Source organism: Mus musculus, chromosome 6 (assembly GCF_000001635.26).
Source record: "Mus musculus strain C57BL/6J chromosome 6, GRCm38.p6 C57BL/6J".
Taxonomy (NCBI): Eukaryota; Metazoa; Chordata; class Mammalia; order Rodentia; family Muridae; genus Mus; species Mus musculus.
In genome coordinates, this window is record NC_000072.6 from 125,112,812 (window position 1) to 125,127,519 (window position 14,708).

General features: G+C 45.1%; 1 protein-coding gene and 1 non-coding gene across 12 annotated transcripts in view; both read left to right on the forward strand.

Moving 5' to 3' along the window:
* The window catches only part of Chd4 (chromodomain helicase DNA binding protein 4), a 34,612-nt gene that overhangs the window by 16,832 nt on the left and 3,072 nt on the right, over window positions 1-14,708 (forward strand). For 8 of the 11 annotated variants that reach the window (XM_017321295.2, XM_030255054.1, XM_017321296.2 and 5 more), the window contains exons 23-37: window positions 654-778; window positions 1,089-1,326; window positions 1,480-1,655; window positions 7,394-7,574; window positions 7,659-7,745; window positions 7,833-7,921; window positions 8,029-8,162; window positions 8,462-8,606; window positions 8,705-8,870; window positions 9,121-9,218; window positions 9,312-9,471; window positions 9,666-9,737; window positions 10,007-10,144; window positions 10,529-10,637; window positions 10,738-10,870. In XM_017321295.2, the coding sequence (XP_017176784.1) occupies window positions 654-778; window positions 1,089-1,326; window positions 1,480-1,655; window positions 7,394-7,574; window positions 7,659-7,745; window positions 7,833-7,921; window positions 8,029-8,162; window positions 8,462-8,606; window positions 8,705-8,870; window positions 9,121-9,218; window positions 9,312-9,471; window positions 9,666-9,737; window positions 10,007-10,144; window positions 10,529-10,637; window positions 10,738-10,870 (2,051 nt within the window). Of the gene's footprint in view, window positions 1-653; window positions 779-1,088; window positions 1,327-1,479; window positions 1,656-7,393; window positions 7,746-7,832; window positions 7,922-8,028; window positions 8,163-8,461; window positions 8,607-8,704; window positions 8,871-9,120; window positions 9,219-9,311; window positions 9,472-9,665; window positions 9,738-10,006; window positions 10,145-10,528; window positions 10,638-10,737; window positions 10,871-14,708 lie in introns of all 11 variants that reach the window. The other 3 variants (XM_006505287.1, XM_017321294.1, XM_006505281.1) reach the window with 2 other exon arrangements.
* Window positions 8,913-9,048, forward strand: Gm23751. The gene has a single exon (XR_003956644.1).

Below are 14,708 nucleotides of genomic sequence, written 5' to 3' on the forward strand. Positions count from 1 at the left end.
TCTGAAGAGTTCAAGGCCAACCTGGTAATGATGAGGTCATGTCTCCAAACCAAACCAAATAGCAAGTTATGGAACTGTGGTAGAGTTTCCAACAGTAGGAAATGAAGAAACATGGGGCCACACTGTCAACTGAATGTCGCCAGTTTTTCTCTTACTCTCCTTTCCTGTTTGAGGATCCAGTCCCAGCCATAGCTCTAAGTGTAGATTCCACTATTCACACTCGCAGCTAGATAAAAAGCTCCTTAGCTGACATTTCACCCCTGTCCTTGCATGGCATTGGTACTTCAAGTTTCTAGCCAGTTATTCCAAGTAGTGTCTCTTTCTGAAAAGATGCTTGTTCAAGAATGCCACCGATGGGATACTGTACGTGATGTTGATATTTGTCCTTTCTAGTGATTATTGGTCACTTGGTTGTCATGGTGTCTGCTGAAATTCTCTACTGTAAAGTTACTTTTTCCCATTGAAATTCCTACATATTTTGAGGGAGAAGCTTGATTATGCTAATGTCTTTTTGTTCATAAGCTTGGATGTTGATGCAGTATCTATCAGAGCACCGTGCTGACAATTGCTTGGTTTTCTGAAGCGTCTCACCTTCCTTCTCTCCTTATTTATTGGAATTCAGGAGAGAACTCATGGTGTTTTTTGTTTCTTAGCACCGGGTGCTCAACAGTTCTGCTTCTTGCTTTCCACTCGAGCTGGGGGCCTTGGGATCAATCTGGCCACTGCGGACACAGTTATTATATATGACTCTGACTGGAACCCCCATAATGACATCCAGGTGAGTAGAGTATTCGCTTTGGGAGGTCCTAGCACTTCATAGGAACCCTCCAGGAGAGGGTTCTGTCATGTGAAACGTAGGTGTGAAACAACAGACTTCTTTTTTTTGAGTGTCACTATCTTTTAAGCCTGGGAATTAGAATTGGTTGCAGTCCTGTTTTAGGTGATGTGACTGGAAGTTGGTTTCTGGAGAGAGAGCTGGGAAAGAGATTGTATGTGAAGACCAGCTTCCGCTTCTGTCTAGTGTTGTCTTGATATCAGTGACAAGTCAGGAGAACATAAGATTGCTGGTTTTGCTTGACCAACTCCAGGCCTTTAGCAGAGCCCACCGTATTGGGCAAAATAAGAAGGTGATGATCTACCGGTTTGTGACCCGTGCATCAGTGGAGGAGCGCATCACGCAGGTGGCAAAGAAGAAGATGATGCTGACACATTTAGTGGTACGGCCTGGCCTGGGCTCCAAGACAGGCTCAATGTCTAAACAGGAGCTTGATGATATCCTCAAATTTGGCACTGAGGAGCTATTCAAGGATGAAGCCACGGATGGAGGTGAGCTATTCAGGGGCTTCAATTTTGGGTGGAGCTTGGTTTCTCAGACTCTGGGAAGAAAGGACCTTTGATAGCAAGGGTCCTGAGGGAACTGCATTTTCTCCTGGGCTGCTGCTGAACTGACTTGGGTTGTGGGCCCCTGGTTCTTCATAGGAGGAGACAACAAGGAGGGAGAAGACAGCAGTGTTATCCACTATGACGATAAGGCCATTGAACGACTGCTGGATCGAAACCAGGATGAGACTGAAGACACAGAATTGCAGGGCATGAATGAATATTTGAGCTCATTCAAAGTGGCTCAGTATGTGGTACGGGAAGAAGAGATGGGGGTGAGTATGGGTCCAAGGCAGTGCTGTTCTTGGTGATTCCTCTCAACAGTGGAATTAAGAGCCAGATGATATTTGAAACAACAGGAAAACATTTTCTTGCCTTGGAAAGAAAGAAAGTAACAGGCTTAATTTATGTTCTCAGCTTTGCCCTGACTTGTCAGGGGCAACATGGTTAGAGCCACAGAACTGTCACAGACTCTCCCAGAGTCTCATGTTTATTAATCTTACTAGTTCTCCATAAAAAAAAATTTTTTTTAAAGATTTATTTATTATATATGAGTACACCTTAGCTATAGAAGAGGGCCTCAGATCTCATTACAGATGGTTGTGAGCCACCATGTGGTTGCTGGGATTTGAACTCAGGACCTCTGGAAGAGCAGTCAGTGCTCTGACCTGTTGAGCCATCTCTCCAGCTCCCATAAAAAAAATTTTAATGCTACCTCAGAAAAAAACGTAGACGAAACAATACATTAAATAACTAGCTGTTTTTTCAAATGTGAGAGGATTCATTCTCTTTCCCTTTTATATAGCTCCTTGTTTTTTTTAACAGAAGGCAAAATCTACCAAAAGAGAATGTGTGGGGTTTGGTTTATATTTCTTCTCTCAAGTAATTTCAAAGCATTGCTTTCTTTGCTGGTCCTTTAATCCCCTTGGCTCAGGCCTAGGCCGGCATCCCAAGCTTTCACATCCTCCTGACCCAATGATGATTTTGCTTTCTTCAGAGAGCATGGTTAGGTTATTCTTCTTCTTTAAACAAATCTTTCTATTTATTTAGCATAGATCTTAAATGTTCGATCCTCCTGCATCAGTTGCTAGGATTATAGGCCTGGGTGTTATTTTAGCAGAAACCTAGACCGACTTTGAATTCTGTATGTAGCTTAAGCTGATTTTGAATTCCCAATTCTCCTGCACCTCCCAAGTGCTGGCATTTCATGCACAACTACCGGAATTTTTATTTATTATTATCTTTTTTTGTGTTATATTTTATTTTTGAGACAGGGTCTCATATGTTCCAGGATGGTCTTGACCTTACTTTGTAGCTGAGGGTAACCTGACTCCATCTATCAAGTACTGTGATGTGATGAGAGCATGTACCGATAGGCCAGGCTTACCTGAGATAGCGCCCGACGCTGCATGCATGCTAGGCTAGCATTCTGTCCAGTTGAATCACATCCTTATCCCTCCATCAGATCTTGATTAGCATGATTACAGTGGCGCTATCTATCTATCTATCTATCTATCATCTATCTATCTATCTATCTATCTATCTTTCTATCTATCTATCTATCTATCTTCTATCTATCCTCTATCTATCTATCTATCTATCTTTCTATCTATCTATCTATCTATCTATCTATCTATCTATCTATCTATCTATCTATCATCTATCTATTTAAGGTGGCTTGTGTGAGGCTTAATCAGTTCTGCCTGATAAGTTAGCCCTTTGAAAGATCCTAAATCAAACACTAATTAATCTGGATTTTTCTTCCTACTTTTATAGTATGTTTTTTGTTTTGTTTTGTTTTGTTTTGAGACAGGAATTGTCCCGTATAGCTCAGACCAGTCTTGAACTCATTACACACATGAACCACAATGTGTTTTTTTTGAGACAGAGTCCCATATATCCCAGGCTGGTCTGGAACTCACTATATTGTCAAGAATGACCTTGAACTTGAGATCCTCCCACCTCTACCTCCTGAGTGCTGGAATGGCAGACACATACCTGGAGGTGTGGAGTTGCCTGTTCCATTCCTGTGGTGCTGGCGATTGAATGTGGGCTCTGTGCACACCAGCAGGCACTAACTACCCACTGTGCTCTTTGAGCAGCTTTTATGGGATGTAGCTTTTAGTCATAGTTTATATGTGTGACTGGTTGGAGGATTTTATATAATTTGGTAGTACATTCAACCAAAAACTTGGTTTTTTAGATCTTGCTTCTTTTTTTTTTTTTTTTTTTTAGATCTTTTTGTTTTTTAGATCTTGCGGAGAGTAGTTGCTGAGCACAGCCCATGCCAGGGAGAAACCCATGCTAGTGACTGTGCAAGCATCCGTCCTGTCCTGATTACTGCCTGAGTCCACTGTAGCTCTGATCATTTCCACTTGATTTTATTTTATTGAAAACAGCGTCCTACTATGTCACTCTGGTTGGGAAATCAGAACGATCTGCCAGCCTCTACCTCTAAGAGTTGGGGTTAAAGGCATCCAGTGCCACTCCTGGGTAGTTATTTCTTTTTAGACCTTTTCATCAGGAGGTGGTGTTGCTGAGAATGGAACCTAGGGCCAAGTAGGTATTTATACATGCTAAAAGAATTGTGTTGTTTTTTAATTGCTTTTATAATCAACTTTTTAAGTATTATTTATTTATTTAATGTCTTTGAGTACACTGTTGCTGTCTTCAGACACACCAGAAGAAGGCATCTGATCCCATTACAGATGGTTGTGAGCCACCATGTGGTTGCTGGGATTTGAACTTAGGACCTCTGGAAGAGCAGTCAGTGCTCTTAACCACTGAGCCATCTCCCCAGCCCAACTTTTTAGTTTTTAATCATGTGTATTCATTATGCATAGTACTGTGTACCTAAAAAATATTTTTTGGCACAGGGTCTTTTTGGTTTTTCGAGACAGGGTTTCTCTGTGTAGCCCTGGCTGTCCTATAATGAACTCTGTAGACCAGGCTGGCCTCAAACTCAGAAATCCACCTGCCTCTGCCTCCCAAGTGCTGGGACTAAAGGCGTGTGCCACCACTGCTTTGGGACAGGGTCTTATGTAGCCCAAGCTAGACCTGAATGTAAACAGTCAAGGATGACCTTTGCACTTCTGACACCTTTGCCTCCCAAGTGCTGGGTTCCAGGCAGTGCCGTCGTCACACCTGCTTTATATGGTGGTAGGAATTGGATCCAAGAATTGGTGCACGCTAGGCAAGCACTTTACCAACCGGGCCATGTCTCCAGCCCCTGTAAGTTGATGTCCAGGCTGGCCTTTAACTTTTTTTTGATTCTCTTTCCTCATCCTCTATAGTGGCTCAAAGCTAGAGCGCGTCCCATTGGGCCCGCAGCTGGATTGCCCAGGTCACACTCAGTTCCTGGGAGTCCCAGGCTTGCCTCGGGCTCAGTCATCCCCATCCTTACCCCCCACTCCCACCCCTGGCTTCTTGGGGGCTGAGATGATAGGCATGTGGTGATCAATTTACAGAAGAGAAAAGCTGAGCCCATCATTGTGGCAGTGGTGCCACATGCCACATCCCAGCACTTGGGAGGCAGAGGCAGATGGATTTCTAAGTTTGAGGACAGCCAGGCCTACACAGAGAAACCCTGTCTCGGAAAAAAAGAAAAAAACAAAACAAGTCATATTGGGGAGGGCGAGAAAGCTGATTTTGGTTTACCATTTCAGAAGCTCCAGGGATGGTCAATAGGTCCCAGTGCTAATGGGCAATGGGCTTCGCTTAATGGGGCAAACATACTGAGGAAACTGCTCATGGGGCAAAAGAAGAAGAGCAGACTGCTTTCTTAATCGCTCCGTCGCGTGCACACTTCAGCTCTGGAACTTCTTCCCAGCAGGTCTGAACTCCGTGGAGCCTCGAAAGCTTTCAGGTTTCACCAAAGACTGGCTATCCGAGCTGTACTGAAACGTGGTTCAAAACTCAAGACACCTATTCTGTCCTGCCTAGTTCTTTTCTGGGGACAGTGTGTTTGTGTGTGTGTGTGTTTTAGTTATACCCAGGGTGACCTTGAACTTACGGTGATCTTCCAGCTTCATCCTTCTAAATGCTTAGATTACAGGTGTGAACTATCATGTTATATGTGTATCTGTCTGTCTGTATTTGTCTGTCTGTCTGTTATGGAGTTACATAATAAGTGGTTTGGGGAGTAAAGGCAGGCTAAATACACCTTACCTGAAATGCTTGCAACTAATTGTTTCAGATATGGGAGAAGTTGGGATTTAGGTAGATTTACAGACTGAGTATCCATACACCAAGGTCAGTAGTCTGGACTGCTTTTTATTGACGTCCTGTTAAGACATTTGTGGGGGTGGGGGGGTGGAGGGCACTTGGAGGGACGGTTCAGCATTCTGAGCACTGATTCCAGAGTTACAAACATCTGTAGCTCTAGTTCCAGGGAGTCTGATGCCATCTTCTGGTCTCCTCAGGCACCAGGAGTAATTGTGGTATACAAACTTACATATAGACAAAACAAACATAAAATTAAAAGACTAAAAGTTTCAAAGGCAGTTAATACATTTCTATTTCATATTTTTAGATTTTGTTTTCTTTAGTTAGGGATCATAAGCCTATTCTGTAATTCAGTTGTGGAGGCAATTAGGTTGTTTCTTGAAAATTTGTTTTGTTTTTTAGTGTTTATTTGGAGGATATAAGTCTGCAGAGTTGATTTTGCTCCCTCTTGGGTATAAGGCTTGTAGTGAGCGCCTTTACTCTGTGAGTCACTCTGGCATCTCGGTTGTTTATATTCATTCTGTGAACAGCAGTTTTACTCTGTCATGGTGGGCTTGGATTTTCATTTCCTTGACACACACATGGTCTCATGTATTCTGAGATGGCCTTGAATTCACTGTGTAGTTAAAGTTGATCTTTTTCTTTTTTTTTTTTTTTAAAGATTTATGTATTCTATTTATATGAGTACACTGTAGCTGGCTTCAGACACCCCAGAAGAAGGCATTGGATTCCATTATAGATGGTTGTGAGCCACCATGTGGTTGCTGGGACTTGAACGCAGGACCTCAGGAAGAACAGCCAGTGCTCTTAACCACTGAGCCATCTCTTCAGCCCGTTTTTTAAACATTTCTTATTTTTTTTGAGATAGGGTTTCTCTGTGTAGCCCTGGCTGTCCTGGAACTCACTCTGTAGACCAGGCTGGCCTGGAACTCAGAAGTCATCCTGCCTCTGCCTCCCGAGTGCTGGGATTAAAGGCGTGTGCCACCACTGCCGGGCATAAAGTTGATCTAGAAGTGGCTCTATGTCCCAAGGGCTAGTATTGTAGCAGGCACATGCTACTGCATGGTTTCATGCATTGCTGAAGGTCAGATCCAGGGCCTCATGCATGCTAAGCAAGCATCTGCCAATTGAACTGTCCTCAGCCCAGCCGGGGACTTCTGAATTGTCAATTCGAAAAACTGTAACTCGGCTAAGACTTGGAGAGCTGTGGTGGCGCTTTGTTCCTAATGAGCTCTAGCCAGCCTGGTCCAAAGTACAAGTTCCAGGATAGCCAGGACAACAGAGAAAAACCTTGTCTCTAAAAGCTAAAAGAACCAAAAAGAGCCATTGAGATACATAAATACCGTGTATGCGTGTATCTGTGTAACTTTGTTGTTGTTGTTGTTTGTTTGTTTTCAAACAGTTGCTAATTTCTTCTGAGGTTAATTAAGACCAGAATACTTTCTGTTCTAAAGATCTCTTGCAGTGTTTGTTTGCGAAGCTCCTCCATTTTGCTTGCTAAGACACTAACCTTTTTATTCTGCTGTTTCTGGACCTTGCCAGGAGGAAGGCCCCGCTATGTCTCGTCGTAATAGTTTCTTTTACTCAGGCTAACTAAGCTACACGAAACCTCCGAGGAGCCATGTCTTGTCTGTTAAATTTCTTCCAAGTTTTTAGGTCCAAGCAGGCACATCAAGTGTTTACAAATCGAGCCATGCAAAGGAGCTAGCAGATGGGAACTGTGAGGACCAGGGGTAGCTGGTGGTGCTGACTTCAGCACCCCTGAGTCCTGGCCCTCCCTCTGTCCCAGGAGGAAGAGGAGGTAGAACGGGAAATCATAAAACAGGAAGAAAGTGTGGATCCTGACTACTGGGAGAAATTGCTGCGGCACCATTATGAGCAGCAGCAAGAAGATCTAGCCCGAAATCTGGGCAAAGGAAAAAGAATCCGTAAACAGGTCAACTACAATGATGGCTCACAGGAGGACCGAGGTGTGTGTGGCCGGCCCCGCCCCCCACCCACGGGCCGTTCCACTAGAGCAGTGGGCCCCGCTCATCTGCCCTCTCTCCCTCCAGATTGGCAGGACGACCAGTCCGACAACCAGTCCGATTACTCAGTGGCCTCAGAGGAAGGTGATGAAGACTTTGACGAACGGTCAGAAGGTGAGAGCGGGGCCATCTTGCGAGTTGTGTAGCTGTTGGCATTGTTGCTGTCCTGTCAGAGCCGCTCACTCATCTTTCTCTTTACAGCTCCCCGCAGGCCCAGTCGCAAGGGCCTGCGGAATGATAAAGATAAGCCATTACCTCCTCTGTTGGCCCGTGTTGGTGGGAATATTGAAGTAAGTACCGTATGATCCTATAGTGGGAGAAAGGCCTGAGATTGCCAGACAGTTGGTCTTTGGTGAGAAGAGATTTGCTTCCTCTTACAGAGGTTTTTTTTCCTTAGGTACTTGGTTTTAATGCTCGTCAGCGAAAAGCATTTCTTAATGCAATTATGCGATATGGCATGCCACCTCAGGATGCTTTTACCACTCAGTGGCTTGTGAGAGATCTTCGAGGCAAGTCAGAGAAAGAATTTAAGTAAGTCCAAGGCTGGGTATACTAGTTGGAGCCAGGGCTTACAGTGTGTGTAGTCTGCAGACCTAGCCCATGTTGTACAAGGAAAGGGGTGTTGCTAGCTGCTGTTGGCAGGTGACGCTGTTGTTCCTGAGAGCTGTGTGCCTGGGTTCTCTGAAGAGACAGACCGTAGGCCATAGTGTGGATCTAGAGATGAACATTCTAGGGTGTCATAGGCCTTACCTTGAGGTGTAGCCATGTTAGTGGCCAGAAGCAGTGTCTGATGGGTTCTCTGCTTAACTCTGTTCTCTCCTTTTCTGCAGGGCTTATGTGTCACTCTTCATGCGACATTTGTGTGAGCCTGGGGCAGATGGGGCTGAGACCTTTGCTGATGGCGTCCCACGAGAAGGCCTGTCTCGTCAACATGTTCTCACTAGGATCGGTGTCATGTCTCTGATTCGAAAGAAGGTGAGCCCCAAGCCTGTTTTCATTTTTAAAGTTGAGAAACTGAGGGCCAAGTAACTGTAGCTAGAAGGGAGTCTTGAATTTGCTGTTCATTGCTGTAGGTTCAGGAGTTTGAACATGTTAATGGACGCTGGAGCATGCCCGAACTGGCTGAAGTAGAGGAAAACAAAAAAATGTCTCAGCCAGGTTCACCTTCTCCAAAGACTCCTACACCTTCCACACCAGGGGACACACAACCCAATACTCCTGCGCCTGTGCCACCTGCTGGTACGTCTGTTGTCATGTCATTTCTGACCTCTTACAAAAATCTTGTCCTGTGCCTGTAACTGCTACCCTGTGCTCAGTCCTAACAGGGTCGTCTGGCAGGACACACAGTGATTTCCCTCTCAGTTTAGGAGGGCTGTCCTAAGAATGGGGCTGGCTCTTAAAGGCACGAGAGGACAATTTAGGAGACGAACAGAGCATGACATGGCCTCTGACCCAGGGCCTTCCTGATTGGTTGTCTTTTGGTCTGCAGAGGATGGGATAAAAATAGAGGAAAATAGCCTTAAAGAAGAAGAGAGCACAGAAGGAGAGAAGGAAGTTAAATCTACAGCCCCTGAGGCGACTGTGGAGGTGAGAGGCAGGGTGACTGAGTGCCATGCCGTTGGCAGATGGCTCTGAGATGCCTGCGCACTTGCTTCACCTCTGTCTCATGTTCCTTTGCAGTGTGCACAGCCCCCTGCCCCTGCCCCTGCCACTGCCCCTGCCACTGCCACTGCCCCTGAGGATGACAAGGCTCCTGCTGAGCCTCCTGAGGGGGAGGAAAAAGTGGAAAAGGCAGAGGTGAAGGAGAGAACAGAGGAGCCTATGGAGACAGAGGCCAAAGGTAAATATGAGCAACTGAAGGCCGCTCTGTAGTTCTTCCAGACTTTATTTACTAGGATTTTGAACCATCAGGAGGAAGTGATCCAGCTGGGACCCTTGCTTCTAAGTAAAACTCTTTACTGGCAGCAGTGGAGCTGTGGAACTCTGTTGCAGCCGTGTGGGACCAGGGTGTTCTCAGTGCCTTCTTCTCTCCAGGTACTACTGAGGTGGAGAAAGTGGAGGAGAAGTCTGCGGTAGACCTGACCCCGATCGTGGTGGAAGACAAAGGTCAGTGTGTAGGAAAGCTGGTTGTTTGGACTAAGACCAGAGCCAGCACATAGCCCACACCTACCTCATTATCTATTACTATAGACATTTTATTCCAAGATAAATGACTGTTTCCAAATGTAGTTGTTAGGGAGCTGGCTGGTGATGCCTTGCCCTGGTCTGGGAGGCTGAGTGTGGAGGCGGAGGTAGACAGAGAGAGCAGGCAGTGCTGTGGGCAGGGCCCACTGGTTTCGGATCGCAGCTGACGTTTGCTTTGGTGTATCCTGTAGAAGAGAAGAAGGAGGAGGAGGAGAAAAAGGACGTGATGCTTCAGAATGGAGAAACTCCCAAGGATCTTAGTGATGAGAAGCAGAAGAAAAACAGCAAACAGCGTTTCATGTTCAACATTGCAGATGGTGGTTTTACTGGTACGGAATGCGGGTCCTGCAGGGAGGCTGGGCTTCTGGCCAGAAATCAGGGCAGAGTGGGAACTTGGTATGGACTGTTTGTCCTTCTGGGCTCTATGTTAGCGAGCTAGATCTGGACCATATTGAGATGGATTGGCGGGGGTGTGTGTGTGTGTGTATGTGTGTGTGTGTGTGTGTGTGTGTGTGTGTGACAGACAAGGGTACCCCTTTTTTTTAATCTTTGGGGATTTTTGGAGATAGGGTCTCACTGTAGCCCTGGCTAGCCTGGGATTCAGTATGTAAAAATTGCTGTCCACCGCCTAACTTTTTCTTTTTTAATTTATATTCTCCCAGATTATTTGTCTTCCTTTCCACTTTCTAACCTTCTGCTAAATTCCTCCTCAGAGTTGCACTCACTGTGGCAGAATGAAGAGCGGGCAGCCACAGTCACTAAGAAGACTTACGAGATCTGGCACCGTCGCCATGATTACTGGCTGCTGGCTGGCATTATAAAGTATCCTTGCCTGAGTTGAGATTGGGGTCTCTGTGTAGGGGCCTGAAGGTTTAGTCTGAGGCTCTTGTTCCTTTGTTTTTCCTGAGCTCTTTATCAATAGCCACGGCTATGCCCGGTGGCAGGACATCCAGAATGACCCACGGTATGCCATCCTCAATGAGCCTTTCAAGGGTGAAATGAATCGTGGCAATTTTCTAGAGATCAAGAATAAATTTTTAGCTCGAAGATTCAAGGTGAGCAGAATGAGACAGATGTGCCCTCAGTTGGCTCTGAAGGTCTCTGCGGAAAAGAAGGTTCTGTGAAGGACCATCAGCCACACTTGCACCTCCCCCCAAGATACTTACATTTTTATTTTATATTTATGAATGTTTTGCTTTCATGTATATCTGTCCACCTTGTCTGTGCCTGGTGCCTGCAGTGGTCAGAGGAGTTACAGAAGGTTGTGAGCTACCCTGTGTATGCTGGTAGCTGAACCTGGGCTTTCTGTAGGAACAGCTAGTGCTCTTAACCATCTTTCTAGACATGTAGTTCGTCTTCTTGGATTCATACCTTTGCTTCCAAGTGACTTAGCTAACAGAGATCGGGATATATAGATGTGCAGGTTGAGTCAGGCAGGCAGATCTTTGTGAGTTTGATGCTAACCTAGTCTACATGGTGAGCTTCATTCAGGCCAACAAGGCTACATAGTCCCTGTATTCCAACAGAAAAACAACAAAAGAAAGATAAGGGTTGAATTTATGAGCTGTTCAGGAGTTGTGGCTGTACATAGTGAGTGGCACAGACTAGGTCAGTGGGTTTGATGGGAAACTGTAGGTTGGGTGTTTAGGGGAGGGAATGAACTGGATCCCTGAGGACGTACGGCTGGGAATGGGCTGGAGTCCTTTTTTCCGGATCATGGAATTCGTATGAATAAAAAACGGGAAGGCTGGGTGCAAAGAGGAGATCCCCAGTGAATCCTCTTCTGAGCATTCCACAGAGACAGCCTCATTCAAGGATCCAGCAGCCTACTTACTGAGTATGCCCTACAGGAAGGTATCAATCAAGTAGGAAACCGTGGAAATAGATGCAGGTCTCTTCTAAGCTGGGTGTATTTGGTGGTAAAAGAAAATGTATACCAGTTAATTTGTACCTTGACTTGTGCACCGAGTAGCACAAGGACATAAGAACAGATTAGCATGGTGGTTTTTTTTCAGCATTTAGTTTCAAGTGGATGACATTGTATGTGTTGGGGAGCAGGCTACTAAATGTCCCGGGAAAGTTGTTCAGGGCCAGTGCATGAGAGACTTCAGGGGTCGTTATTGGGTATGAGCACAGGGAGCTGAGGAGCAGTGGGAGAGCCAGAGGCCAGGGCGTGTACCACCAAGCCAGAGATTCGAAAGGTTAAGATAAGAAAACACCAAAGGATTTCTCTGCTTGGTGATTTACTGTGGGGTTAACAAAACATTTCTGTTAAAGAGCCAGAGAGTAAGTCAGTAATCTTTATTGGGCCTTATGGCCTCTGCAAATCCACAGCTCTGTCATCGAAAGCAGTGGGAACAGGGGATGCATAAACAAGTTCCAATAAAATTTGCAGGTGGATTTCTGAGTTCGAGGCCAGCCTGGTCTACAGAGTGAGTTCTCTAGGATAGCCAGGGCTATACAGAGATACCCTGTCTTGAAAAACCAAACAATATCAGCAGTAAGAAAAAACCTTGTGTTTGTGGGTGGGAATTTCATGTAATTATTAAAAACTAGACGTATGAATCTTATTTTTACTTTTCTCATAGCCATTTATCTGTAACATAAAACTTAATTCTTAGCTCTTGGGTTATACCAAAATGGACCATGAGCAAGATTCAGTCCCTAGACCAGAGTTCATCGACTCTTGAGTTCTAAGTTTGCTGTGTAGTTAGACAGAAGAGACTGACATCTTCAGTTTGAGTCGGTGAGAAAGGTGCTCATGTGAGCAGAGAAGCCTGTAGGAAAAGGGAAGTTTAGTTTTAGGAAAGTTGCTTGGCATTTCTCACAAAACAATGCCTCTGAACTGCCTTCTGTCCACGAGTGGGGTCTAAACCTCAGTATGTGTGCTTGGTACTGTGGACATCTCTTGAGAAAGTGTTTTTAAAAACAGCAGCACTTAGATATGGTGTCACATGCCTGCCACCAGCACTTGGGAATTTGGTGCAGGTATGTAAGAACAGGGCCAGCGTAGACCTGCAGCAACACATTCCTGAAATCTTAGTATTTGCGTAGTGGAAGCAGGAGGATCAGGAGTTTAATGTCTGGGCTATAGTGGAATTTGTTTCTAACAACCCTTCCTAAAAGCCAAGGCTAAACCTGTGGAATACTCATAACCTGAGGAGTGAGTTGGTGAGAAACACACTTAGATTAGTAAGTTTGACTGACTACAAGCCAATGAAAACAGGCCCGTTCTCAGCGGTCTAGGGAAGAAAAATTGGGAACAGAGGCTGGTAGCCTCTGCCTATGATTCTAGTGCTTAGGGGAGGGACTGAAGCAGGAGGAGCCCTGCCTTAAAAACAAAACAACAGGGGCTGAGAGAGAGAGAACTAACTGACTACTCTTCCAGAGGACCCAGGTTCAATTCTCAGCATCCACATGGCGGCTCACAACTGATACACATGTAGGCAAAACACCAATGCACACAAAAATAAAACAACAATTATAAAAACCTTCTTGAGCCGGACAACAGTGGTGCAGACCTTTAATCCCAGCACTTGGGAGGCAGAGGCAGGTGGATTTCTGAGTTAGAGGTTAGCTTGATCTACAGAGTTCCAGGACAACCAGGGCTATACAGTGAAACCCTGTCTAGAAAACAGAAAAACAAACAAAAAACAAAACAACCCCCCCCCCCCAAAAAAAAAACCCACCTGCTTGGCAGTAACAACAAACTAAAATTTAATACTTAGTAGATATGTAGCTTAGTTCCACCACACTAGCCTGGGCCTTGAGTTTGGTCTTCAGTATTGAGGGAAAGAACCTTTAAATGATGGGTACTTTGTAACTTATGAACTAAATACATTCTCAGGTAGAGGTAGCATGGTCTACATAGTGAGTTCTAGGATAGCCAGGATTATGTAAAGAGAGCCTATCTTGAAGAACTAAAAAGTTCTGTCTCTTGGAGTATATTTCAGAAATGTGCATGTAAGACAATAGCCTTCAAAAACATAGTATTGCCTTTAGGAAGAGAGACTTGTACAAGACTGAATAATAAAAGCAAAATATATTTGTTGGGATTGAAACCAAGGACATTGTGTGTGTGTGTGTGTGTGTGTGTGTGTGAGAGAACCTGTGCTCTGCTACTGAGCTGTACTCCAAGGTAATAGAAGCAGTAACAATGAAATTATGTGTTTGTTTATGATGTTGGGGTCTGTTTGTTTTGAGATGGGGTCTATTACAAAGTAACCCAGGCTGGCCTCTAGCTTGCAGCTCTCTTTCTTGCCTCAGGGTGCTGAGAAACTATCTTTGCAAAGTCAAAGAAGTGGGATTGGAGATATAGCTCAGTTGTTACAGAGCTTAGCTAGAAGACACAAAGCCAGCACACCTCATAAAGCAGCATGTGGTGCCTGCCTGTAATCAGCACATAGGATCTCACAGGCAGGAAGAACAGGAATTTAAAGTTGTTACTTGGCCACATTGTGAGTTCAAGGCCAGCGTTGGGTTTGTTTGTTGGTTTTGTTTTTTGTTTTTTCAAGACTGGGTTTCTCTGTGCAGCCCTGGCTTTCCTGGAACTCACTTTGTAGACCAGGCTGGCCTAGAACTCAGAAATTGCCTGCCTCTCCCTCCCAGGTGCTAGGATTAAAGGCATGTGCCACAACTGCCCGACAGCGTTGGGTTTTTGAGACTGCATTTTATTTTTTTAAAGAAACCCAGATAACCTGATTGATTCCATAGGCCAGGTGACTATGCCACTATTAAGAAAAAGCTGGGTGTAATGGTGCATGCCTTTAGTCCTACCACTCAGGAGGCAGAGGCAGGTGAATCTCTGAGTTAGTTCAAGGCTAACCTGGTCTGCAAATCCAGTTTCAGGATGGCCAGGGCTCTGTTACACAGAGAAACCCTGTCTCTTAAAAA